We start from the raw sequence: 27,105 nt of genomic DNA, 5'->3' as shown, positions 1-27,105 counted from the left end.
GATTTTAGTGTTTGAATTTTCATGTGGTGCACTTGATATTTCCACCATTATTTCTGCTGTGCCACATTTGATGGCAGTGCATCCAAGAGAGATACACAAGCCAAATATTTTGGAGTTTAAGGAACAAAGTGTTAGATTTTGGGAGATTTAATGGCATCTAGGATTGCAGAGGTCTCTTCCTCTCCAAAACAAAAGCACCAGGCGATCTCAACCTCTAAAAAAGCGGATTATAATGCAGTTTCACGTTACAAATTAGAGATTTTCTTATACTGTTTGGCACATCACAGACTGGTTGCTCGCCCAGCGACTGATAATTGCGCGCACCTATGACGTACAAGTTGAACAGGAGGTTTCACCTGAAGCAGAACTATTCGCTGAGGTCAATCCAAAACATAGGGACGCAGTGATTTAAACTGGTAAAAACACAGAAAAGAGCAGCTTCATATTACAAATCTATGTTTGTCTTATGCTGTTTGGCATGTTGGAGACGGGCTCTTAGCCTAGTGCATGCAATGTGTACTCACCTTTTTTCTTTGATAGCTTGAGATCCAGACATTCAGGAGGTTTTTACTGTGATCCAAATTCTCCAGAGGTCCCTTACTTTGCCAAACAAATGGACAAGGTGATAAAAACCTATAAAAACACAGAAAAAAGCAGTTCCATGTTACAAATCCGAGTTTCTCCTATGCTGTTTGGCATGTTGGAGACAGACCATTAGCCTTGCACCTGCTAATGTGTGCTCACCTGTTTTCTGTTTCTGTTTTTGTAACTGCATTGGCCAACACAAAAAACACCAATGGCCTTGTCTAGAACCAGTGTTTGGTTTGTCTGCTCAGGGCTACTGTAGGAACATGGCAGTGCAACATGCAGGACTCAGTGGACAAGCACCTGCTCAATATAAAGATAAATGTCTCATCCTAAGGTAACGTAAACACAATTTTTATTTTCAGTTGATTCTACACTAAAGAAAAAAAAATTTTAATACATATATCCCTCTGAAGCTTACACGCTTAACCTTTAAAACCAGAGTCTGATGATTATTTCAACCTAAGATTTAATGATTACTCCACTGTCTTTGCTGCTGTGTTATTTGTTGGCTCAATTCTGTGCACATAGGCCACATACTCACCCTCAACAATGCAGAAGGACTAAACCTTTATTTCAGATTGCTTCAACATGGTCCAGTGTGGTCCAGGCAAGAGAGGGCACTTATTGTCCACTGAGGACTTTGCCACATTCATTTGAAGAGCAGCCCTTTCTCATTATTAACAGACACACTAAACGATGGGCCCCAAAACAATACAGAACAGATCCCTTTATGCGCACAAGTGCTCAACGTTTCGGCAAACCACTGTGTGCCCTCCACCACTCCCTCTTCTTTTCAGATACCTGCACATAAGTGAAAGATGTGGAGGACACAAAAGATATTCTCAACTTTCCCTTTCTCCCTATTCTGGGAGACAGGCCCATTTTAAAGCTTTTATTTGTGCAAAGCCTCTCATTAACTCCGCTCATGCTGCCTCCCTCAGCTTGCCATTGCTTAAGTACTGGGTGTTGTAAAAAAGCTACCAATTAGTCCCTCATCAGCTCCAATTAGAGGAGACAAAGCCTGAGTAAAGATAACTCAATGAGAGGGAGAGGTGGAAGGCCGAGGGGCTGTCTACGTGTGTGTATCTGTGTGTGTTTGTGTAAATGTGTGTAGCCCGGGCCGGCACAACATAGTTTGTAATCATTGAAGGACATGTGGCCATTCAGTTTGACCCGCTGCAGCACAGGTCCATTCACTCCCCGGTCTCCTCAGCGGACCCTTTTCTCAGGGCCAAGTGTTGTTGTGCTGGGAAGACAGGCCCCCCAGGAGTCCCAGAAAGAGAGCCATTCAATCCTCTCTACCTGCTTGCAGCATATAAAGCACTTAAGGCCAGGCCGATCTCTCATTATTGTCTCCTTCACTCTCAATACTTCCTTAAACTTAGGCTCCAACAAGAGTAAGCCCCTTTTAGAGGGGGAAATAGGGGATGTATGTTAAGGGGGTGCCTTTCGCCTCATTAGAATTGAATTTGCACTGTCTTGTAATTACGTCGGAGGGCAACAATGTATTTTTTTCATCATAATCTTCCCTGAATAGGGGATTTTTGGGTCAGTTAATTTGCTGCCCACACTAATGCATTAATTAATGAATTGGGTAACACTAATTTTCTCTATGCTGCCTCTCTCTGTTTGTTTCCCCCGTCGGTTTCCAACAGTTCTGGGCAGCCGCTACTAATAAAATTACCTCATTGAGGCTTTTATCGCAGCACAGTAACTCACTCATTCATTTGCTATTAAACATTTTCTTTGCAAAGGGGACTGGGGGTGTTCCCATTCAGTGTTGCATCTTTTTGTGGGGAGTTCTAAATAATGAGGGGGACAAGCAGGGAGATATAATTAGGAACAAGGGGGCACTTCAGCAAATATTGGAAATCTTTTAAGGCTTGCCCTTGTATGACAGTGATTAATTACTTCCAGAAGGGATTTTAGAGCAATATATTGCCAAGTATTTTTTTTCTTTCTGTCTTTCCGCAGACGAGACAACCCAAGCTTGTTAAAAGGATGTGCACAGGACGTTAATTTCGGCCCCTCTTTAATCAAATGCGAATTATGACATGTACTGTTCTCTAAAAAGGGGCTCATTGTGAAACAAATACGCAACATGTAAACAATGATGTAGTGTTTAATGAAGGTGGCATCCGACTGTCTGGCATGCGCTTTTTTTTGTGTTGTTGATGAAGTGACGATGATTGGAAATTGTGATAATAGCGACAGCTGTGATGACGCACTTGTTGGTTTTAGTTGACAACAAACAGCGTGGATGTTGTTTGATTGTGATGTTCAAAAAATGTGTGAAAAAGTTGGTTAAGATAACAAAATACAACAGATTATCACTAGCAAAGATGGTTTATTAAACTGGTCTTTTTCAGTTAATGTCGTCACTGGTGGCTGCCCACCAAACAATCTTTGAGAGAAGAGATGTTGAATATCGTTGCATAAGAACATCTAATTTCAGTCATTGAGTCCGAAAATAAACAAGAAAACACACATTACCCACGCCGAGTGAACATCTCTACAAAGCTTTATTCATAATTGTGTTTTGATTATGTTCATGTGCATCTCTGTGATCTACACTGCACAGTTTAATGAGTTCACTGAACACTGAGTGCTGTGCATCATCCAAAGGGGTGTAATCACACAGCACAGACTGAGAAATGACTGCCACCTAGTGGATTTAGAGGGGCACTGAATGACTGTGGGGTGACAGAGGAAGTATAAGCATCATTCAACTTAAATAATAGTAGCAATACCACACTGTAATAATACTACATTACAAGCAGTGGTCCTGCAGTAAAGATTAAGAAGAAATAAAGCATACAAAGTATAGAAGAAATGGCAGTGAAATACACTTCAAGTATCAAAAGATAAAGTACTCATTATGCAGAATGGCTTCTTTGAGAGGGTTACTTATTAGATTATTTTATGACTGATGCAAATACAGCTCATGGTGGAGCTCATTTTAACTACATCAGTGATGAAAATATTCAGTAGTGTATTAATGGTTATTGGTTCAACTTTTAACAGTGTATTGTATTTATAAGCTCATACATTTGTTTTTTTCTCAATTCAAAATGTTAATATGCAACAAAGATATATATAAGATCAATATTTTTCTATCATTCTAAATTTAACAAAAGAAAATAGGGTGCACACGTGTGCATATAAGGGAGAAATATTGATTTGAAACTGGCCATAACGTGGTGTTCACACATTTTCATGGATACGTTTTTTAGAGTTTTCCATGACTTTTCATGGAACACATTTTTTTTCTTGCACGATTTGCCTGTAAATTATGATTTCAGCTATGTGGTGTACATAAACACAGGAAAGAAAATGCAGAAATGTATATGATGGTAAACAAACACTGACACACATCGACGCAGAGCTATGTTACATTGACAGCTTCAGAAAATGAATTGGCTGTTATGTTACATTATATGGAAGGTTTTTCACTGAAGATAACTAACAATTTCATTACATACAACAAAGTTCCATGGCTTTTCCAAAACGTTAAATGACTTTCAGGTTGCAGATTCACTCAGCTATGACCAATATGCTTATTGATAACATGATGGAGCTAACAAATTTAACAAAATAATAACATACCTTAAGTTTCTTGACTATTTCCACTTTCCCGGAGCTCTCAGGGGCAGCACCTCAGACAGTGGAGAGAGCAACAGACATATTATCAGTAATTAAAGAAGTATTCAGATATTTTACTTAGGAAAAGTAGTAAAGAATTCTCCGTGACATGTTAAAGCACTGCACTTAAATTCTTCCTTATAAGAATAATCAGCTAAATATACTTAAGGTAGGCTATCAACAGTGAAAGTACTTGTTATTTAGTAGACAACAAGATTATATAACGTCTATATAAAACAATGAGAATAAATAATAATGATAATTGAGCTTTAGAAATTGTTTTGATTAATGGATATGTGTAAAAAAAATAAAAGTTCTCATATACTCACCTGATATACCACTTTGTTGAAAAGCAGGAAACATAAAAGCCTCGGATCTGTGCTGTAAAACAAGACTGAAGGTGTCCTCAGTGGCATGTTTTTCAATTTGATTGCATGTTCTTGTTATTTTTGAAAATAAAAATGACTTAAACAAGCTCCGGGAGATTACATCTGCAACTTCTCTTCATCCAAATAAAGGACAGAGTAATAAATGTAAGTTATGAGTGAAAAAAAGACCAGGGTGAACAAAAAGTGAGGATGAAAAAACAAAATTTATGACTTCAGAAAAGGCTAAACAACGTCCAAACCACAGCTGGAAGCCTGATGCTAAAACCTTATTCTTACCTCAGAGGCCAAACATGTTCAAACTCTCCCAGCTATGATTTCACAGCCCTCAGTAACTCTGACAAATTGTTATGCTAAGTGAGAATAACGTGGATGATGGCAACAAGTTATGTTAAATTGTATAATCCTACTGCTGTTGTTGGATTTTTCACTTATACAGTTAAACATGATTTTTGAACATATTTCAAAAGGTTAATAGTTAGGGACATCTGTAATTTACCTGTTAACGCTACTGCGACTGTATGCCCTCCTAGTTTGCAATCTTAATTCCACCTGTGGGCATTTTTAAAGGGAGGCTGGTGTAGAGACAGATAATGACAATATAGTAAAACAGAACTGTAGTAAGATAAAATTTGCCATCACATCAGTAAAAATTGCTGGCAAATGCTGTGCGATAAACACTTATGGTTGCTTATCACTACCATTATACAGTATTGAAATCCATCTATTGAATGTTTGTATACTGCGTAAAAAGCCTAATAGAAGGACTTCAAGTTGACCTTTTTACCAAAAACACCAAAGATGCATGTATTTCAGCCACAGGATGAGCTGTATGATAAGCCAAGATAAATATTATTTTCATATCTTTTTCTTTACAGGGACTATGTAAAAGTTTGCTCATCTAAGTAAATATCCTGATTGTCTTTAGCCTTGAAAAAGATTAAATGCGACTTAAAATCTGAAAAGTCAATAGAAGCATCGCTGGAAATTCTGCCTTTTTTACCATCAGATTGAGTTATCACATTGTAATGTAAGATTCATTCGTCAGCCATTTATTTATTTCAATATTGCAGAGCAGAACTTGATTATGTGAAGTCGCTGAGAATTTAGTATTTTTTAGAGAATGTCTCCCTCTGGTGGAAAACTATCAGTCATCTATGATCCACAGAGCCATCCAACACCTCAGTTTAATGTATTAATTTACATATACGTTTCTTTTTATAACCTGCTTGTATGCATAATTGCTCTGTCTTTTTTCTCTTATCTTTTCCATTCTTGATTTTTGCTGCATATGTGTATTTTGGAATAAACACATTATAAAACAGCAAAAAAACAGACAAAAAACCTTTGTCTGTGTACATAAGTGGCCAATTAAATTGATAAAGAGGTAAAAACTGCGTGCACAAGAGGCTTGTTTAATGTGTAAAAAAAGTATAAAAAAAACATGCATCTGCACAGTCCTCATTAGTTAAAAAATATTCACACAAACTCTCATTTATCATACAAAAATAAACATCTGTGATTTAAAGGCATACAGTACATTCTGTTTAAATAAAAAAGCAAACCACCTCAATATTTACACCTTACATTATCTAAACCCACCCTCTTTAATTATTCAAGTCAAAGTCCGTTCTCTCTCGCACTGGTTTCTTCTTCCTGTTCTTCTTGGACCCTCCACCTGTTCGAGGTGGAGCTTCTTTGTACTCCTCACCTGAGCCTATATCCACATTGTCCTGATGGTCCCTCCAGCTGTCAGGGACGGCAGGAAAATCCTCCCCTGGAGACAGCAGCGGGCGACCGTACACCTTGCTCTGCAGGTCAGCGATGTCGTTACGGATGTCCGCCATCAGCAGAAGCAAGAAATCAAAGGAGCCTGGAGGGCCCTGCGGGTTGAGTACAACAAAAACGAATTATTTAACAAATATTTATTTTATTATCTTACAAATTATGTGTGAGCATATAATTAACACTTCATTTCCGTACAATTTTGTTTTGTATTGATATTTCCATTGAGTATACGGAGGACACCCCCTGTGTATAATGCAGGGAAATGTATCTCTTTACAGATGGATAGAATCTTGAAGAATTTGCACATGTACCAGTACCAGCCGCACAGGAAAGCCTCAAATAATCACCTGCATCCCAAAAAGACTTTTCCCCATAGACCCACACTGCAGAAGACCCCCATAGCAAACAAATTAACCCTTTGAAACCTGAGCAAATTGGCTTGATTTTTTTCAGAACCATGGGTAAGGGCGACAAGCAACTCAACAATATATGGCCCAAAAATTAGCAAGAAATTAGTAAAAATTTATCAGATAATCACCTGAAAAAATAAGTTCAATAAAAACAAACAAGCAAACAAACAACAAACAAGAAAATTACCTCAAGAATGTGCTAAAAAAATATATTTTTTTTCTGTAACATGATTTTAAATACATAATTGAGAGACTTATAAATATAGTTTTCTGGACATTTTTGCCTCATGTCTTTCGTATCTGACCCCTCACCCCCTCATATGCGCAAGGCAAGCATCTATTAAAATAATTAAACGCCATCGTGTCTCGGTAATATTAAACATCTATAAGGAGCACAGAGACAAAAACAGGACCAATAATGCATGGTGGCATATAAGTGAGGAGGTCAGCCTGAGGGTGTGTGGCCAGTTTTGTGAAAAATTTTGTTGAAAGACATATGATCCACTACGCATTCACAGTGTTACAAAGCTAGCATGCTACCAATGTTAGCTCGCCATGCCATCAAACTGTTCTCTTGGAAAAAATGTATAAATAGTGCTGCATCACATTCATCAATCAGTTAGCTGATTTGTTTTTTTGTTAACTTCCTGTGGTACAGTATACAGAGTTCAGATTATTTAACGTACTGAAGGCACATTCAGGACAAAAAAAAGTGAAGGAGTTCATAAACACATCAGAGCTCACAGGGGTTTCCATAGGAATCAATGGTTTTTGGGTTGACTCGCACACGTACAAAGAGCTATGTGGAAATGAGTCGTGAAGTTTCTCTGCATTTCATGGAAAGATTACATTTCTCATGTGACTATTTTTATCCCAACAGAAATCTAGCTGATCAACGAGCTGTGGGCTACAGCTCATGACTTTCTCTCATGATTTGTTAATGTTAGAACCATCAGTGTTTATGTAAGGGGATAATGCTTACTCTGTTCTGGATACTATTTACTTTGAATTTGACAGAATCATTAACTGTGTCTTTTAGAATCCATAGTGGTCTGTTTTTCACTCATGCTTTAGTTCACTTGTATTGTTCTGGATAATGCTAACAAGTTACAATAGTATGGCATCAACACATAGCAAGAATCTTACTGGTGGTCCGACAGGCCCAGGAGCTCCTCGGTCCCCCTGGGGAAACAAAACAAATATTTAGCTTATATGAATTACAGTTGAGGGGGGGGGCATGAAAAAAAATCATATAATTCTAGTTAGGGAAGTTTTTTTAAAGAGCGAGAGGAAAGGAGAGAAATCTGAGATCAGGATGAGGGTAACCACAAATGGCTGAATAAGCAAGCATATAATTTTAAAGAAACATATTTTATGGAAGATTAAAATCAGATTAGATTTTGTACTATTCCCTCAGCCAGACAGAGGAAAAGATTGAACATTTTGGGGAAAAAAGCTCATTCACTTTTTTTGCCCAGAGTTAGAAGAGAACATTGATTTATGTCTGAGAGTCGTAACGACCTCCTTTAGGTTTATCTCCCAAAATGTGGCACTATTCCTGAAACTGTGTCCACTGTGTGTAACAGTAAAAAAAAGTGCCTGCTGCTCATGTAAAATTAAACATACTGTACATGTAGCTTGACTGTGAAGTATTATGGCAGGCAGTTGACCTTCGGTAGCGCGCACACATAAACACAAACACACACACACATACATATGCACGCACGCACGCACGCACGCACGCACGCACGCACGCACGCACGCACGCACGCACGCACACGCACACACACACACACACACACACACACACACACACACACACATTGACCTGGTCGCTGAGGTTGTTAGCCAGGCTCAGGGTCACACTGGGGCTGTGAGTGTTTTGGCAGATGGTTTGGATTTGTTACTCAGAGAGACAGATTCCCATCAACCTCCAATCTATCCACACAAACATCCCCGCTGTAGTGAGAGAATACCAAGGTACTGCGTCAACAAAGCAGATGCACCTAAGTTGTTCCATACGTGATCCAAAAGCTAAGCAAACAGCGTTACGGGTATAACAAGATCCAAGAGCCAACACAAGATTCTCCTTAGCTTTCCAAGCAGACACTGGATGTCTCTATGACACAAAGAAGTCAAATTTTGGTTGAAATGAATGTCTGATTTTAAATGTCTAATGACATCAGAATTTCACGTGTCGTGGCTGTTAAAATTATAACGATTTGAAGACGTTGAAGTTGCGGTCTCCTCACAACTAAACGTTGTTCTTCTATGTCAAGATGACGGCGTGATTTTTTCTAACAACACAACTTAAATAGAACGAAATATCACATCTGTCATCAGAATTCTACAACAAAGTGATTTGCATTAAATGTTGATACGCTGACATTAAATTTTGGTCACCCAAAGTCACAACCTAAACATCAACATCCTACAAAAATGGCAGCTAGCTGAATTTTATACCTCACACTTAGCAAAAGGTTGTTTTAAGCGCTATATTGTAGGCAACTGGATTTGCTTGAGTGTCTTGAAGACCTCTCATCTTCAGTGCTAACTGACTGGTGGGGAGTTGCAGGATTTATGAAATAGCACTCAGAATTACCATGACCTGAATGACTGAGAGTCTTCCCCAGCATGTAGCCACAGGTTGCAAATCTCAACCTCTGAAAAGGGGTATTTTTATGATTTTAACTCTAGTTGTGTTATGCCATCAAAGCCAGATCTCTGTCGGATTACGATCACTTTCAGGTATAATAATGCTTCAAAGTTAACCACATATTAGCTGCCTGAACTACCTCAACTGCTCCCAGGCTAATTTAATTTTGACGTCCTGTTGGATCACAGAGCTTCAGTTTCTAATCAAAAGTCAGCCTTGGCACTGAGGAGGATAAACTTTTTTTTTTTTTCAAGATTATTTTTTGGGGTATTTTCCCTTTATTTTATAGGGCCTTTGTAGATTGACAGGAAATGTGGGAGAGAGAGGAGGAATGATATGCAGCGAAGGGCCACAGGCTGGAATCAAACCCTGGGCGCTGCAAAGGCCTCAGCATATAGGGCGCACACTCTAGCAGGTGAGCTAGAGGCTGCTCCATGAGGAGGAAAACCTTACCACTCTCACTGCACAACCCAAATACCATCAAAAGATTGATGGAAAGTCGAATTTTAATTTTAACAGGCCCTTTTTCATTTGTAGCTCATCTTTGTTCTGCCTTTGTTGCCACAGCTTCTTCACTAATTAAAACAGCAGCTTTGATTTTCTCTTTCACAAATATTACAAAATGAGTGAGAAGGTTAGAGCAAATCTTGTTTATTAAAAAAAAGTTAGAAAATGAAAAATGTAAACACAAATACCACTGTATCCACTGTGGAATCTGCATTTTTCCTCCCTAATCTGAGGCTTAACCATCTGCTGGAGACACTTTTTTCAGCACTTTTAACGTTTTAGGCTTCTCAGGGAGGCAAAGAAAAGAAAAAAGAAATTCCAGTTTGCCTTTTGAAAGATGGCGAGTCCCTCCCGTCAGCAACTGTTCCCATAATCCATGCAATATTCCACAGAACCGCAACAGCCCAGAGGTATCCAGAGTATTCACACTGGTGGTCAGAAGAAAGTTACTGTGTTGCCACTTAACTAAACTTGCTGTTGGCTTTAGCTTCTTGTTAGATCAGTTCTGACTCAGGCTGCAGAAGGAACTTGTATGTTCTGAAACAATGTGTAATCTCACGTCTGATTAAGCAACGACAAAATTGTCCCAGTTTGGCCCAAGATGCCTGTATACCAGGTACAATGCTTGAAACTCATAATGAAGACTCATAGATAACAATGCTCTATTTGCTCCTTTGGAATATCTAACAATTCGCAACTAGAGGATCAAAATTGTATCTATTGTGGTTTGGCACATCAGTTTTACTCTCAGAACTTGAAGCAACTTGCAGTGATCCTATCATTCACAGGGACAAATTCAGTATTCGTGAGAATGCTGGCACAGGATTGTGGTTTTCCCCCCTGTATGAATATGGAGAAGTTGAGAAGCATTTTTGGCTATTGGGAAATAACTTTTGACAGACATGGTGCTGGCAGATAAACCAACTGATCTACTTGGTACTTCCAAACCTTCTGCAACTCTTTTTTATCTTTCCTTTTAGAAAACCTGTGTTCGGTGAGCCAAGAGTCAAATTCTGCTGCCAGCATGAATGACTCCTTTGCCTAAGGGGCAACACATGCTGGACTGCAGTTCTTCAGTCTGCAACTAAAAAATAGGCTCTCGTCTATAATAGCTGTTTTATACAGAAAAGTAACACTTCATTTCATATTCAAAACTTTCTACACATTCAAGGAATTGGCCCTCATCTGCGTTCCCTAAGAAGTCTAGAATAAAGTTGTGATATTTTGACAAACCACAATTAATACCTCGTGTTTGTATTCCACTGTGAACCAGTGAAGTTGTAGTGACAGTTTACATGCATGTCTGTCCAGACTCATATGTAGCCATGACAGTAGAAAATGCTTCAAATATGGATGTTGCTGCAAACAAGCTACATGTTCTAAAACATGGATGCTTCCTACTCTTCTTCATTTTATCCTCTTGGTCCTATGTGTGAAATTTTGTCATGAAAAAGCATATACATTTTTGAGATATGGCCAAATACAATTTTTGTGAGGTAACAGTGAACTTGACCTCTGACCACCGAAATCAATCATCATAGAGTTTTAGTGTACGTTTCTTCCAAATATGAGGACATTCCCACAAGGTGTTCTTGAGATGATGAGTTTAAGAGAGTGAGATGGACGTACGTTCGAATGGACAGACAGACAGACAACTTGAAAACATAAAGCCTCTGGCCACAGCTGTCACAGTAGCATAAAAAGTGGTAATGCTATGAATAAAAAGTCAGAACTGAATCGCACCATAATACTTAAAGAAAAAATCTACCTGTTCTAATCGTCTGCTGTGCCTTACATTATGCTCTCCTGATATAACAGTATCCCCTTCAGACTGTCTGACAGCCACATAACCTCGTTTGGGACTGTCTGGATGAGACAAAGTTTAGGGAAGCTGCTGTGCACTGCTTTTTATCAGAGGTGGAAAACTGAAAGTAACTGGAAAAAAATACACACACACACACACACACACACACACACACACACACACACACACACACACACACACACACATATATATATAACCTGTGGCCGCTGCAGGGAGGACATAGCCTCTGTACATGGGGCACCCACTCTACCACCTGAGCTACTGGGCGCTCCAAAAGCACTTTTGATCTGGCATCAATCTCCCCAAAAATGTTAACTTCACCCGCTCCAAAGAAGTGCAGCTCACAACTGTTTCCCCAAGCTTTCGGTGGGAAGCACACACAGTGATGCTTAACTACTAGTCAGAGGAAAGACTTCACACTGTCCTTTACTAAATCAAACAAGACGTGATCTGTCATGTATTTTTCATGTACAGAACTGTTCGTATGAGGATGATGTCTTTCTCACTTAGCCTACATGAACCTATTGTTGACAGAGCTTTGGTAATTTTACAATTAGATGTAACTACAGCGTCTGACACATTAGCAAGAAATAAATGCCTATCCTATGACCGATATTGGGTAAGGGAGACGGGACTCACTGAAGAGAACAAGACCTCTTAATTGTTTGTGTACCTAATATATTGGCTACCAGACACTGTAAGACAACAGTGGCTATACTTATTTTATGTTGTTTTTTTAACAAAATTATTGCTAGGGAAAAATCAGTAGTTGCTGGATATCGGTAGAAACATGTTTGTATTAAATTCTATCAATGCCCTTTTGTTACAGAGAGAGGACAAAGTGACAAAATAGCATCTGAACTCACCTTTAAGCCATCTTTTCCTGGTGCTCCTGGAGCCCCCTGTTAGATGAAAAACAAAATAAAACAATAAATTTCCTTTCACACTCCAAAGACAGCCTGCTGTATGATGTGAAGCACGTAAATGGGAATTTGCACGTGACTGTCTATCTGGTGGTGGTTCCCTATCTTGCACCCAGAAATGTATTAATGCTCTATTTAACATTTTCACAGAACAATGAACTTATTAAAAATCTTTACGAATTCTAAAATGACATTTTCATCATGCTTCACCAGCAATTATCTAAAACTAATTTTGTGCCTGCCTTAAGGCCACTTTTGAGTGACTTCAGCTCAGTAGTAGAGCGTGCTTTGATCTCTTTCCTGGAATAATCACCAGTAAAGAAGTGTGAAGACACTATAAAAGAAGTCGAGCCAGTATTCAGATCAGTGCCAAACCTGCAAGTCACACACAATACTACAATCATCATCTGTGAGACCGTGACGTGCAGTCGAACATGGGACCTGGTCCTTATAACTGTGCTCAAAATCTGATGAGGTTTTTGTGTAGAGAGACTCCCTTTAAGTCAGCCTTCACCACCATGTGCACTGATTAAAGGTATTAACAGGTTATGAATATAAAGACACACACACACAAAGTAATAAATCACTTTCTACTGTACAAACCGAGTTCCAGACTTCTAAGTTTGGCATTGATGCAGCTTGTGATATGACCAATTGCAAGTTTTGATGGTCTGATTTATCAACAATGAGATTGCATAAATAACCAAGCTTTAAAAACCAGAAATATGTCACATTCTTGATTCAGATCCCACTCTTTACTACAGAGGGTTTACACTCGCAGGCAAGACCCAGAGCTGCACAAAAACACAGCGAGCCAAAGAAAACAACTAAAGCTGTAAATGGATTCTACCTTCTCTGTTATTACTGCCATAACCATGTGTCATCTTTTTCCCTTTGCAGAAGCGTATGTCTTTTTAAGAGGGTGAGTGATGGGTTGGGTTTTCCTTTTTTTTTATTTTTTTGCGTCAGTTAAAATGCAAGGGTTACTTGGTTTCTCCTACTCATGCTCCTTTTATAAAGACAAATCAATCGCAGCTCTCCTGGGGTCTGTCTCACAATGCAGGATTACAAAATTGGCCGAATAATTTTAGTGAAAAAAATCTGCAAGATAGACGAAAGTAAAAAGAGCTTTTCAATTTTTCACGGCATGCAGGCCTGTCATCGAGAATAATTGAGTAATTCTGCTGTGAAGAGTGACTCTGGACCAACAGAAATTAAAGGCAAAGGTGGACATAAGAGATGAGTTTTCAATAATTACTCAGAGCAGTGGAGGTCACAGTCTAAACACAGACACACTCAGCTTATGCTGTTAAATGTGAGAAATATGACAAATTGAAGTACATATACAATCCTAAGAAAAGATCTCTATTTCACCTGCAAAGAACCATAGTGTGGCAGTTTTGATAAATACATAAAAAACAGTATATATTAACTGACCACAGGTCCTCTGGGGCCCCGTTTGATATGGGACAGGTCTGGTGAGGGTCCGATGGGTCCCATCAAGCCCCTTGGACCAGGAGGCCCAGGGTGGCCTAAGAGTCCCGGAAGACCTGGAGGGCCCTCTGGTCCTGGATCTCCTAAAACAATACAGACTGATATTAGAGAAATAAAGACAGCTGATCACAAAAAGGTCATACACAGAATAGATGATGAGTTTGTAGAATAGATTAAATACTCATTAGCCATGCTAGTAGCGCTCGAGATGGTGGTGGGTTGACCACTGTGGTTCGGACTTATCTAGAACTTGCTGTAATTACAACAACTACAGTATGACTGCCAAGGAATGTTGCTGTCAAAATCCTCTGATTATTCCCCTAGTGCTACTAGCTGGTCAAGCTGGCATCACTAAAAATTAAAAGTGGTTTTGAGAGAAATGTTTCAACAATTTATGGATAGATTGCCATGAAATGTGGTACGACTATTTATGTCACCCTCATGATAAATTATAACTACCTTTGTGACAGCTTAAAGGGCAATACCAGTTAAGCTAAGAATACTAATATGTTATTTCCATGGCCTAGGAAAGTGTAGTATTTGTGAACATGAGCTACTCTCTCTCAAAGTCCAAAATCAGAGCTAAGTCTCAAACTTATTTATTTTCATCAAGTATGAAGTCTGGAGTTGCTCCATAGACACTGAATGGGAGACTGATTTTGTTTCCCCAATGAGCTTTATTCTGTTGTAGTGACCACAGGGGTCTTCAACATTTTTCAGGCCAAGGACTCCTTAGCTGAAATAAAGACAAAGCAGGAACCCCCACTACATGTACTGTATAAAATGCCTTGCACATTACACTAGGCCAATGGAGGGTGTCAGGCAGGGGACCAAATCCGCCTCAGACTGCATTCTTGATTTGTATTTCCTTTTCAGGTATACAAGGAAGGGAACTCCACTTTCATAAAGGTAAGGCAAAACATGTTCTGTGTTAATGCTTTCAGACATATTCTAATAACAATAAAAAAGAATAAAAAATATATATCATTTGGAAGCCCCCCTGCAATCATTCAGAGGACCCCCTGTTGAAGAACCAGGGTTTAGAGTGCTGAAACAGAGTGTATATTTGTACTAAGAGCAGTCCCCTGGGTGACATCACGAAGAGTTTGTGTCTGTTTTGTGACTGTCTTAGACCATAAAAATAACGTGAATTTTGAAAATGGGTGTTGCTTACCTTTAACTTTTCATCTACCATCACCATGAAAATGTAATTTTGTCCAGTACAGTTGTTTATGACCATTGTCGCTCTCAGCATGTAACAATACTGAAGTTAGCATTTGGCTTAAAGCACAGCTGTGCCTGAGTATAACCTCAAAGAGCTGCTAGCATGGCTGTAGACTCTTAAGTCTTGCTTCAGACTATCCCTGCTGGATTCAGGCCAGTTTCTTTAAGCAGAGTCTGACACTGTTTTATTATCTTAAGCTTCATGTGTTTACCTGGGGGACCACGGAGACCTGGAGGCCCTGGTAAAAATATGGGCGAAGTCAGGATTTTCTCGCTGGTCATCTGCTCAGGGACGTCAGCACTGTTTGACAGCAATGCCATCTTGAATAAGGATTCAGAAAATAATGACTGAATGAGTAGGTCAATGACAAGTAAACTACAAATAATTGAATGAATTATATATCAAATGGAGAACATGGCCAACAAAAATATACATTTCTAATGGGTAGAAGGCATTTTTTCCCTTAATTTGGAAGTGATGCTAAACATCCAACTGTTTAACAACCATTTGGTTGTCATTCCTAAAGTGGTTACACATACAATGCTTCCTTAAGTCCTGCAGTGTCAAACAGGACAAGAAATTACACACTGAAGGGCCAACCTGAGGTGAAATTACATTAAAATTATATTCCCTGCCAAAGATGAAAGCTGATCCTCCATCTGCTACAAGCTGTAACCCAGACAGATGGAGGGCCAGGCAACCCCTCTGCATTATTCAGCAAGACCAGGAGAGTTCCTGCTCTGTATGCTAAGTGGCATCCTTGGGAAAAGTTATCTTTGATCTCTGTATAACATCATGTGGATCTGACAGTCCCAGAGGGAGACATGTGAAAGACCTTGCTATGCTGCAAGGGCCAAAAAATCTGAATTCATGCACATAAACATATGTCCACACATACACACACACACTCACACATACACTGACTGAGGTCGTGGTTCACCTGCTGATACGTGAAAATTATGCAAGACTGTAGCCTGTGACCTTGGGCACAGGTGTTTGAACCACAGCATGATCCTGCACTCATACTCTAAACTTCACATAATATGTGTAAATTATAATATACTTTTTCATAAACTGAAATAATACACAGAAATTTCATTTTGTTTTCTTAATATATTAACATTGAGAAAAAAAAGTAATAAACTGTATAGCTGCCCAAGCACTTGGACCACACAGCTGGAAGCAATATATAACGTGTTAAAGCCGAGGGTGTTGAGTGCCACTGCTGACAGACTCGTGCTCAGATAGGTTCAGACGCCTGTGATTACACAGAGGAAAATGTAACCCACTGTTGAGTTTCACACAAACTGCCAACCAATTCCCACTCACAGAGAAAATCTAACAGCTACAGTACAGGAAGCTTTTTCAGACATTTTTTATTAGGAAATAAAGTGCTACAATAAATCTCAGGGAAGCTGTAAAAGTCTGCCAGCTGTTGCTCCTGAAATACTGTCAGGTATGGATTCCATGGAGATACAGCGAGATCTTTAGGTGGTGATAAAGGAACAGAGCAGTTCTGCAGATATTTACGTTCAGCTGAATCAAGAAGGGTTTGTTTAAAGCTCACAGATGCCTTTCTGTGGTCAACCACAGAATGCTAAAAGAGGCTGCAATTCTACATTTGTTAAACAGAAATGCATTTTTTTTAGTTTATTTTTCTGCCGCTCACCTTCTGTTTAAGCTGCAGGACCGACATCCTGATCTGGTGGAAATCGTCACATGTGGCTGAGCAGGTTCCAGCATTCATCACGTTGTCAGACTTTTCAAAGAGATGCACTGCTGAGAATTGGGAAAAAAATGTTCCTGTCACTAAAATTACCCGAAAATGGTTCTTTTAGAAAATCATCAGAAAAAGGAAAAACATATCAGATCTAAAAAAAAAAAAGTAGAATTATTTCGCACAATTTGACTAAGTAAGTTTTCAATGTGTTCATAAAATTATGTTAAAGCACAACTATTAAAAGAAAAAAACAATCCAAACACCAAAAAAGACACACCTGTAAGGGTCCATATTCCTGAGTCACACAGTGCTTGTCTGATGATAGTCTGACGGATTGTTGCAGGTAAAATAATGCAATATAATTAAGATACTTGCATATTTAAACATCTTGACAAAAAGATTGGGTACTGAGGAAAATTCTTTCTATGATTATCTTCTTTAACTGTATTCAGAGACCATGTTAAAGTTTAAGCAATAAACATGAAAAGCACAAAGCTTACTACTATGTCTCCTGGTTTTGTCTGTGGGCTGGAGTCGAATAAACTCTATGAATGCATAAATTTAATGGATGAGTTAAAGTGCCTCGACACTAATTTCCTCACTGCGTTACAAAGCAGCAGGACATAAAGCAGGAGCATGACTATATGAACCATCGTCTCTCACTCTCCAGCCTTTCTTAAGTTGCTATAATAGGTAATGGATGATAAACACATGGGAGGAAGTAGCAAATCTGCAGGCCCTGACCGCTTCACTGGCGACTGAATCTGGGGCGGCAAAATACTTTATTATCGCCGGGACCATTTGTGATGTTCTCCTTTAATGCATCCAGCAAATCAGAAAAGACCAGGAGTCACGGGGGCAGCGGTGTGTTTGGGAGACAGAAATGTTCTGACATGCACAAGCAGCTTGGATGTGTAATGACTACCAGGTGTCTATGTTTGCAGTACCCCCCAGCTCCTCCCCATCTCTTTCTCTCCCATCAAACAATAATGTGTGGTCAGCTCCCCATCACAGTCAGAAGTGCCCTTGAGTAAAGAGAAAGTGTCTGAGTAAAAATACTATTCTCACCTCTCTCCCCCTTGGTGCATGTTTTCCCATCTTCTTCCAGGAAATAGCCTTTCTCACACTCACACCTGTAGCTCCCCACAGAATTGATGCAGATCTGAGAGCATGTAGTCATGTTTTTGTCTGCACATTCGTTGACATCTATAAGTTGAAGTGACAGATACAGAGGAGATACAACAAGCAGTTAAAAGAAAGACAGGGTCTATTAATACAAACATACATTTCCAATTACATTTTAAAAATACAGAAAAGTATATTTTATACATTTTTTCACTATTAGCACCTTCTTGGCTGAAATTATGGGATGTTAAGTGTCTTGACATCAACTGCAGCAATCAGCACAAGGATTTGATACACTGAAGATTTTACATATATGACCCTTGACAATGTCATCTATATGATGCGTCATAATTTGTCCATTCATCAAAAAGAAAGAATCTATTTAGCTTTCATGAATACAAGGTGGTCAAATGGTGGTTATTAACTCTCAATGACAAAAATGTAGGAAAACTGATATGAAAACTAGTAATCTGAATTAAAGACAAAAATAAATAATTACATACTAATAAAGAGCATGGATTGAAAGCCAAATTACACCTAAAACATCTAAAGTCAGTCGCATTCATGCATTGCAGTGTGCTAGTATAGTAAAATGGGCACTCAATAATTTTTTTACAACCATTAAACAAAAACATGTGATGCAATCTTATATTCTGCTGCAGTTTAAGTCAGTGGACCAGAACTTTCTGCAAACCCTCTCCAACCCTAACCCAAAATAAAAAATACTTTATTTTCTTTTCTAATGATCTAGATTGTTTAAGATATTGTTATAGATATTAGAGAAAAAGCTGACATTTCTATGGCCGATATCCCCAATACTCATCAACTCACACCAAAGCAGTCTAGACTCATTAATAGCACTATATGCATTGTTTACTTTTAGGGTGAAATGTCCCTTTAAGGAATGCTATTAGACAATGCAGTGCATGTGTCTTCTAACTGGCTGCACTCTGGTGCAATATAGAGTGATCGGTTCTAACACTTTTAACCGATACATGAGAATATGTGAATTTGAAACATATCTTCATTTTAAAGATAAATTATTTTTATTAAGGTGTTGTGCAAGGTCTCACCCAGACAGTAGGGCTTCTCTCGGTTTCTGTGGCGCTCACGGTCATAGCGGTAGCCGGGGTAACAGGTGCACACAACTCGACCGAAATGGTCAGTACACTGTTGCTCACAGGGGGCGCCAGCACACACATCATAGTCTGTAGAAATACATGATCTCTTGTGTTTAATCAGTATAAACACAAGAGAACACACATCCATCTCATATTCATCTACAGTATCACCATCTTTTTCATTTTTCCTGTCATGCCATGTCAAACACTCAAGGAGGTTAAAATAATATCAAGTTTAGTGAAGTCTGTCAAAGGATCAAAGATCATACAGTAAGGGACAACATTGGAGAGAATTCCAAAAAAAATCACAAATACACAAGACAGACATCTGAACAGTTTTCCATACCTTCAGGAATACACTGGCCCAACACAAACTTGAAGCCCTTGCAACATTTCTTTCTGTAAAATATCAAATGGACGTGAATATAAGAAATCCAGAACACTTTCACAATCACACAACAGGTCCCACATTTTAATATGACGTGCATAATGTTTGACATGCAACATTAATAAAGATCTGCTGAATATGTTGGGATCCAATGATGGAGTCTGTTTTTACAATTGTGTTTGTTAATGTGGGAAGCAACTTCTTGAAGACTGATGTTGCCAAAGTAAACACACACACACACACACACACACACACACACACACACACCCAAATACACAGAGAGAGAGCTGTCTGCAGGTTTCATTGCATTGTCTGGCCTGTTTTTGCATGTTCATTCATGTCTGACAACACTTATGAATTACTGTTAAAATCCCCTGTTGTCTGGACTATCCTGGCAGTGTGGCGTTTCTTGTTTCTTTTAAAAAAAAATGTCCGTTATGACTCCTTCATAAATGGCAAAATACCAAACTTCATTCTTCATTTATTTTCTGTTTCTGTCAAATCAGTTTTGTTACTGCTTACTTGTATACATCTTTCCTTTCCAATTCAGAATTTCCATTCCAATATGCACATCTTCAGTCATACAAGTTATGTAATCTCACAGATGCCGTGACAAATGAACAGATGAAATACTGTTTGACAATTAGTTTGTGTTTGTTTGTGTGCATGTAGATGAGAGTGAAAACAGCTTGATGAGACGATGTGAAGTAACAAACTAGTGAGCTTTCCTTTAACATCCTCTCTGTTGCATCATTTCTTCCCTCATCTGTATTTAGTTTAATTCATACCATCTCCTTGATAGCATATTGTTGCAATATTTTATCAGGAGGATGAGTCGCATCAACATGAGGTAATATTCATCCCTCGCTCACGCTCTGCTTTAAGGAAAAGTACTACCAGGTGTTACTTTCAAACAGGAGGTGATAAAAAAAACCAATTACACCATGAAGTCATGGCAATATAGTGCAGTCAAATTTACTTTGAAAGTTGTGCTGAAAAATGATAATGCTTTACAGCTTTTATTCAGGACCCAGTTATGATGATGGGGCATTCCTACGGGCCTGTTTGGTAATTTCATATAATGAAAGCTCTCCTGTCTCTGCTCACAAGCATTAAAAACAATTGATATAATTTATTTTCACATTTACTTAAAGTAACATGATTCATCAGCTCTCAACCAGGGTACCCACAGGAGAGCGAGACTCTACAGCTATAGAAGTGGTTCTGTGAGGCTGAGTTATAGATTTTATTAATCAAGACGGCACCTATACAATTTCAACAGAGTTGCTCACCTAGCACATACACCAAAGAATTTTCCAAGCTTCTGGTTTACGTGCGTGGTATGCAGCCCACTGAATTGCCGATGTGCGGTAGTGATTCTCGCGCTGGCTCATTGGCTTCACATTATGATGACATCACAGATTCTTAAATCGCTTCTCTCAGCTTGAGAAAAGTTTTACAAATATAAAACCACCATGGCTCAACAATTCAGGTTATAAAGAGTTAAAACGGGCCTTGTTTGCAGTTTGAGGTGCCCTGTCAACAGTTTTACAGAGGAACTTTTACAATGGTTTGATATTTACAATGGTGGCCTGATGGAAAAATGTTTTTTGGGCCAGAGGGGATTTTTTTGCTACAATACTGAGAACGGTTACTAGGAAAAATTGGCTGCAAGGCTGAGCAGCTTTCCTGAGGCCAATGCTAAATGCAAGCATTACACACAACCTAATTTGAATATCATTAATTAAGCTATTCGGTCATAAACCTAAGTATTGGACAAATAATTGGAAATATTGGCCAAATAAAATTATGACCTGATCATGGCGCTGGATTAAAAGTTATGGGATCTCTAAATTTATGGATTCGAGAGGGGAACATTAATGTTTGCACCAATTTTCATGGCAATCCTTCCAAAAGTTATCAAGAAATTACACTCAAATCCACAAATGCCAACTTCACTGTACAAGAGAAAACGTCAGGCGATCAACACAGTGAGCAGGATTCATTCTCATTTGTTCAAAATGTCATGGCAATCTAGCTGAAAGTCTTGTGAGATATTTCAGTCTGGATAAAAGTGGTGGACTGACCGATATTGCCATGCCTGCAGCTAACGTGTGGTAAAACAGTCTGAGTTCCTCCTTCTAAACACTTCACCATAAAAAATCCAAATAACACACAAGGGAAAAAATGAAGGGGAATGTCGTGCAAGAGTAAGAAAAGCTGAATTTGTTATCTGAGGAGAGTTAAACTGACATTTTTCAGATTGATTATCTCTTAAATGGCCCATGGGAGACTTGGAACAGAATGAGTGTGTATCACAGGATCTCTTAATTTCAGTTTCTCAGCTTATTACAGTAAGATTTTCCATTTACTACTTCCAATTTTATTCATGAATCAAGAGGCCTGTCTACAGAAAGGTCATGCTTTTCGCAGTAACATCATCACAGAAATATAATCCTAGTAAAACAAAGTAAATCATTGACTCTGCGCAACTGCCGTCTAATGGGTCTACCTTCTACAGTCTAATGCTTTTACAGTCATTTTCATGGGTATAGGATATACAGAGGAGCCAAGTACTTATTCACTCACATAAATTAATATTTACTACCTAAAGAGGGGCCATGAGAACCTTCCTTGCTGCACTTGAGGCTCCCACTGAAGAACATTAACCTGTAACAACCTCATTTCAAGTCTTTGATTACAATTAGCCTGCCACTCAAGAGACCCTCCATGTAGTAAGAGCAGGCCACATGCAGTGTGTGTACAGCTAAATATAACGTGTGTGTGCAATTTTGTGTGTTGTGTGTTTCATTAAATATTTATGCAAGTGTTTACTGTTTACTTAAAGGGAGGTATGGGTATGGGAAAAATAATAATATTTCCATTGTGAATAAATTCATTTTCATTGCAAGACAAAACACAGTGGGCTAGATTTGGCCTAGGGAGCCTTAAATTGAGTATCACTGAGCTACTATATAGTGGATGAAATTTACCGCAGAGCATTCAAACACTACTATAAAATGGTGAACACTCTATATAGTGCACTGTTTTCATGATAGGGAACAGTTTCTAACACAGCTTCTAAGTTTTGTTAATAAGCTCTTTTGTTTTGTTTTTTTTTGTTTTTTTTATATAACCTACAGTAGTTTGCTTAAGTTAGTTACTGGAGCCTCCCTAAATTACTTTATTAATGTAGGATATTCATTAAGCATGGAAGTACAGCGTGTTTTTATTTTAGGCAAAGATAACTGTGCAGTAAAATGTACCAGTGCATACCAAACTGTGGAAAGTTGTTCCTTTTTCTGTCTTTCAAACTGTGTAAGATAATCTCAACTCGGCATATGTTTTGGTGTTTGTGGGTTCAGAGCGCTGATCTGAGGATGATTTCCTGTGTGACCCAATATTTCATGTCACAATAACATCCCCATGAGGACAGAACGAACTTATAGCAAATAACCAGCGTAGCAAAATAACCAGGCTTGGTTGAACAATCATGAGAAAACAAACATCTATGTCCGTCTCCAGCAGCTCATGAGAGAGGCGACAACATCCCATGGAAACTGGGTTCATATCTGTGTTCAAGTTTATTTTTTTCTGAACTGTATCTTTATTAAATTATAACTCAGGGAAATGCTTATTAGCCCAATAATTCTCTACCTTATTGCACTTTCTCTCTTTATATCATTACATAAACAAGTCTAAAATTTAAGTCATATTTGGTTACCTTGCAGATTAAAGCACTTTTAAAACAAAATGACAGTATTATCTGTTATTTTCCATTTAGGAAAATTGATTTAATTTAACATTGTTGATTTCTGATGTTGTCCCTTTGATAACCTTTTTTATTTTGACACGTGGACATGAAAACAGGCAGACCGGGAGAGGCAGACACGCAAAACCAAGATGGTAATGATATGACCTGTCCACAAGTTAAAATAACATGCCTGGTAAAGATTGTGGGTGATGGATACTGAGCTGAAGGTCAATGCACTAAAGCGATAAAATAACCTGAAAACAACTCCATGATTTACAGTCGGGGGATGGAAAGTTGTCAGGTCTTTGATATGGAAGGTCTCAGAGATGAACTGCAGATACATGACATTATCATTCTTGTCACAAACCAGATGTATAGCTATGTTAGCGCTGAAATTTGTTTAAAATTTGGTTTTAAGTTATTGTCCAGTTAGTAATACCCCTCAGTCAAAATATCACATACTTTAAAGAGTTGGGCTTTTTTAATAATCACATGACATGTTGTGGCAGTGGTTAAGTCTGCAATTAGTGCTTTTAGTCAAAACACACCATTCCAGTATTGCAAGTGTTAAAGTCGCTTGGGGTAAGATTGCAATATTTTCCCACAGTCAGGGCCAAGTCAACTCTTTAAGAAGAAAGTCTTCATATAAATACAGAATATATAAAGTGTGTGCGTGAACTCCAGCCTCTGCCAGAGCACACTGGTGCTTTCATCAAAAAGGATATAACTCTTTCCAAACAGATTTGTTTATATTTACACAACTGTCTGAATCAATATCTTGCATTGATTTTCAAAAGGCTATTTATGTCACAGTCCACCTCAGCTCCTCTCACTGTGTTTGAACAGCAGAAAGATCTAAATCCCTCTCTATATTGACACACTAGAGGACAGTAAAAGAGCACTTAATAGAATAACCCCTATCCAAAAGATTAAGCATGGGTAATCAGAGGCGAAGCTCCTCATAATATTTGGCACACAAAACAAGATCATGCAGAGTCATTATGCACAGAGCCTTAACACCTTTCATAACAACAGCCAAGAATACAGTGCTGTGCAAGCTTGTTAGATGCTCATGTACTTCATGCAAATCAGCAGACAGATTCAAAACACATGTGGATTTCATTCATATTCATGAGTGCGAGAACAAGGGGGGGAAAGATATCCCAAATGCATTCATGACACTTTTCGACATGAATATCAATGAGTTTCCAGAGTCGCATGCCTACACGCACACAATACCATCTTGTTGACTAACATTTAACTTTAGTAGACTGTGAGTCCAGCATTTGTGCAGAATGAGCACATCACAGACAATCTGATTGTTTTGTCACCTGTGCCTTTTTGCACCTAAAGGTTATTTAATTTTGCCAGTGGTCCATATCATTTTACAGCCTTCCTTGAAATCTAGACATAGATTAGTCTGACCTCAGTTACCCCGGCTGAACCTAAGCACTCTAATTACCTTAAAAACACTGGACCTCCCCTGAACCAACATGCTGGACCAGCCTGGCTTGACTTTGTCTTGTAGTGAAACACACTAATTCACGCTGACACACACGAGTTAAAGTAGACATAAATATAGCATGATCACTATTTTCCCCTCTTTTGCCAGTCTGTTAGATTTTTAACCGTTGTTTATTTACTTTTTGACAATTCTTATTTTCTTTCTTTTTCCTTCTAGAAATGTATATTATTTAAGTATTATTGTATTTAGATATATATATGTTTATTTTAGAAACATGTATATTTACCTATGTCTATATTTGTATTGTCATTTTTACACATTGTTATTTAATTGTTTTAGTTGGCATTGGTTATTTTCCCTGCTACATTATGTTCTCATATGTGTTGTTATTGTTGTTATGCATCATCATCATCATCATTATCAATACTATTATTATTACTTTTATAATTACTATCACCATCATTGATAATAATTTCAATTACAACTTGCTACATTTTCCAGAGATAACGTTATTGTTGTTTGTTGCTTAACAGATTTGTGTGTTGTATGTATGATTGTCATGTCTCTTGCACATGTAAAATTAAAAAATAAAAAATAAAGTTCTATTGAAAAAAAAAAGAATGCACAAAAAGTGCACAAGGATGAGGCATACAGTACATGTGCACCTTCACATGAGAGGCCCTCTTAATCACAGCCCAGCGTGCTTTTCTCTCAAACCGGGATAACAATTACAAAACTAAAGGGTATCACACACACAAACACACACAGCTGTGAGACAACACGTGCAGTCTGCTCAGTGGAGGCTTGTTTGTCTAGCAGTGATATACAATAACATGTCTGCATTCCACTCAAGAGAAGACGTTTGTGGTGAGGACACAACTTCCACACTCACGCCATGAATGCTGAATCGTGTAGCTCAAGTTTGACATGAAAGAAACAAATATTGGTTAAGAATCTAATAATGACTTCAACAATTGCTATGCTCATCATGATCCTCTCTGGCTTCCCACTCCCGTATTGCATGAGTGTTGCATCATCATCCTTAATATCTGCCAGCCACCCTCAATTTGCCATTGTCAACAGGACCATGGTGGCTCCTGACTGTTGTGAAAGACCCACAAGAAAGAATCAACCCATTTATTATGTTTGTACAAAACCATCTTTAAAATCAGACATTTCCTCCTCAACAATAACTCTATCATCAGTCTGGACTGCAGCATTTCCCCTCAGCCTCCAGTTTATTGATGAAGTCTGCTTGTTGTGTCTTCCCTCTATTTTTAGCTGCTCATTTCAGATCCAAAAGCCTGGCATTGACACAGTAAACTATCTAAAATGCAACTGTTCATCTGTTCATGTATTCTGCAGTTATACTGCCTACTTAGTGTTCAGTATTATCCATTGGCAGGGTCAACGCTCCACTCACTCTCAACTCTGCACAACAGGCTCACACATGTTCCTCTGTTATAGACTCAAAGTCCAGTTTTCAAGAGCTACATACGTCACCTTAGATCAGGCATGTCCAAAGTCTGGCCCGGCAGCTAAATGTGGCCCATGGATAAATTTTAAATGGCCCTCAGCTTGACTTTCAAAATACACTATAAGTGTCCCTCCACACAAGTGGTTAATGAAGCTAGTTCACTTTGCATTTTTTCCCTTCACTTCATGACGGCTGCACTTTACAACAGCTTGTCGATGCACACCAAGTTGAAACTGCACAGGTGGAACTAATGTGATTTCATAAACAGAAGATAAACAAAACAAAAGTTACCAAACAGCAGACATTTCCTGCTAAGCAGCACATATGGCCACAGCAAAGAAGTCCACAATGAGGGTCAGTTTGTGTTGTTTTTTTGTTTCTTTTCTGTTACACTTTTAATACCCCATTTAATTCAAGAAGCAGCTGTAAAACAGTTGTCAGGACATCTCCAACTGCAAACAATATCAAAACTACTAAGTTTTGAGCCATGGAGGCTTTGTATTGGTAAACTTTTGGTAAAATCTATAAGCCCAGTGGGAACTCGCAGGTGGGGCCATTGGGAAAAACACTACTGTGCATAGTCCGCAGCCTCTGTAAATCAATAAAAATAA

General features: G+C 38.5%; 1 protein-coding gene across 3 annotated transcripts in view; it reads right to left on the bottom strand.

Annotated features, from left to right (window-relative positions):
* Positions 1–6,011: 6,011 nt before the first annotated feature.
* The window catches only part of ccbe1 (collagen and calcium binding EGF domains 1), a 72,775-nt gene continuing 51,681 nt past the window's right edge, over positions 6,012–27,105 (bottom strand). For 2 of the 3 annotated variants that reach the window (XM_088070918.1, XM_042509328.2), the window contains 9 exons: positions 19,757–19,809; positions 19,363–19,497; positions 18,233–18,370; positions 17,114–17,223; positions 15,656–15,764; positions 14,163–14,302; positions 12,669–12,704; positions 7,961–7,996; positions 6,012–6,499 (listed from right to left, as the gene is read on the bottom strand). In XM_088070918.1, coding sequence (XP_087927044.1) covers positions 6,224–6,499; positions 7,961–7,996; positions 12,669–12,704; positions 14,163–14,302; positions 15,656–15,764; positions 17,114–17,223; positions 18,233–18,370; positions 19,363–19,497; positions 19,757–19,809 — 1,033 coding nt within the window. In that variant the 3' untranslated portion in view covers positions 6,012–6,223. The remainder of the gene's footprint in view (positions 6,500–7,960; positions 7,997–12,668; positions 12,705–14,162; positions 14,303–15,655; positions 15,765–17,113; positions 17,224–18,232; positions 18,371–19,362; positions 19,498–19,756; positions 19,810–27,105) is intronic. The other variant, XM_042509326.2, reaches the window with a different exon arrangement.

This window comes from Plectropomus leopardus, chromosome 20, assembly GCF_026936395.1.
Source record: "Plectropomus leopardus strain MGB_pleo_1.0 chromosome 20, ASM2693639v1, whole genome shotgun sequence".
NCBI lineage: Eukaryota > Metazoa > Chordata > Actinopteri > Perciformes > Serranidae > Plectropomus > Plectropomus leopardus.
This window is presented reverse-complemented; position numbering and strand designations above follow the sequence as displayed.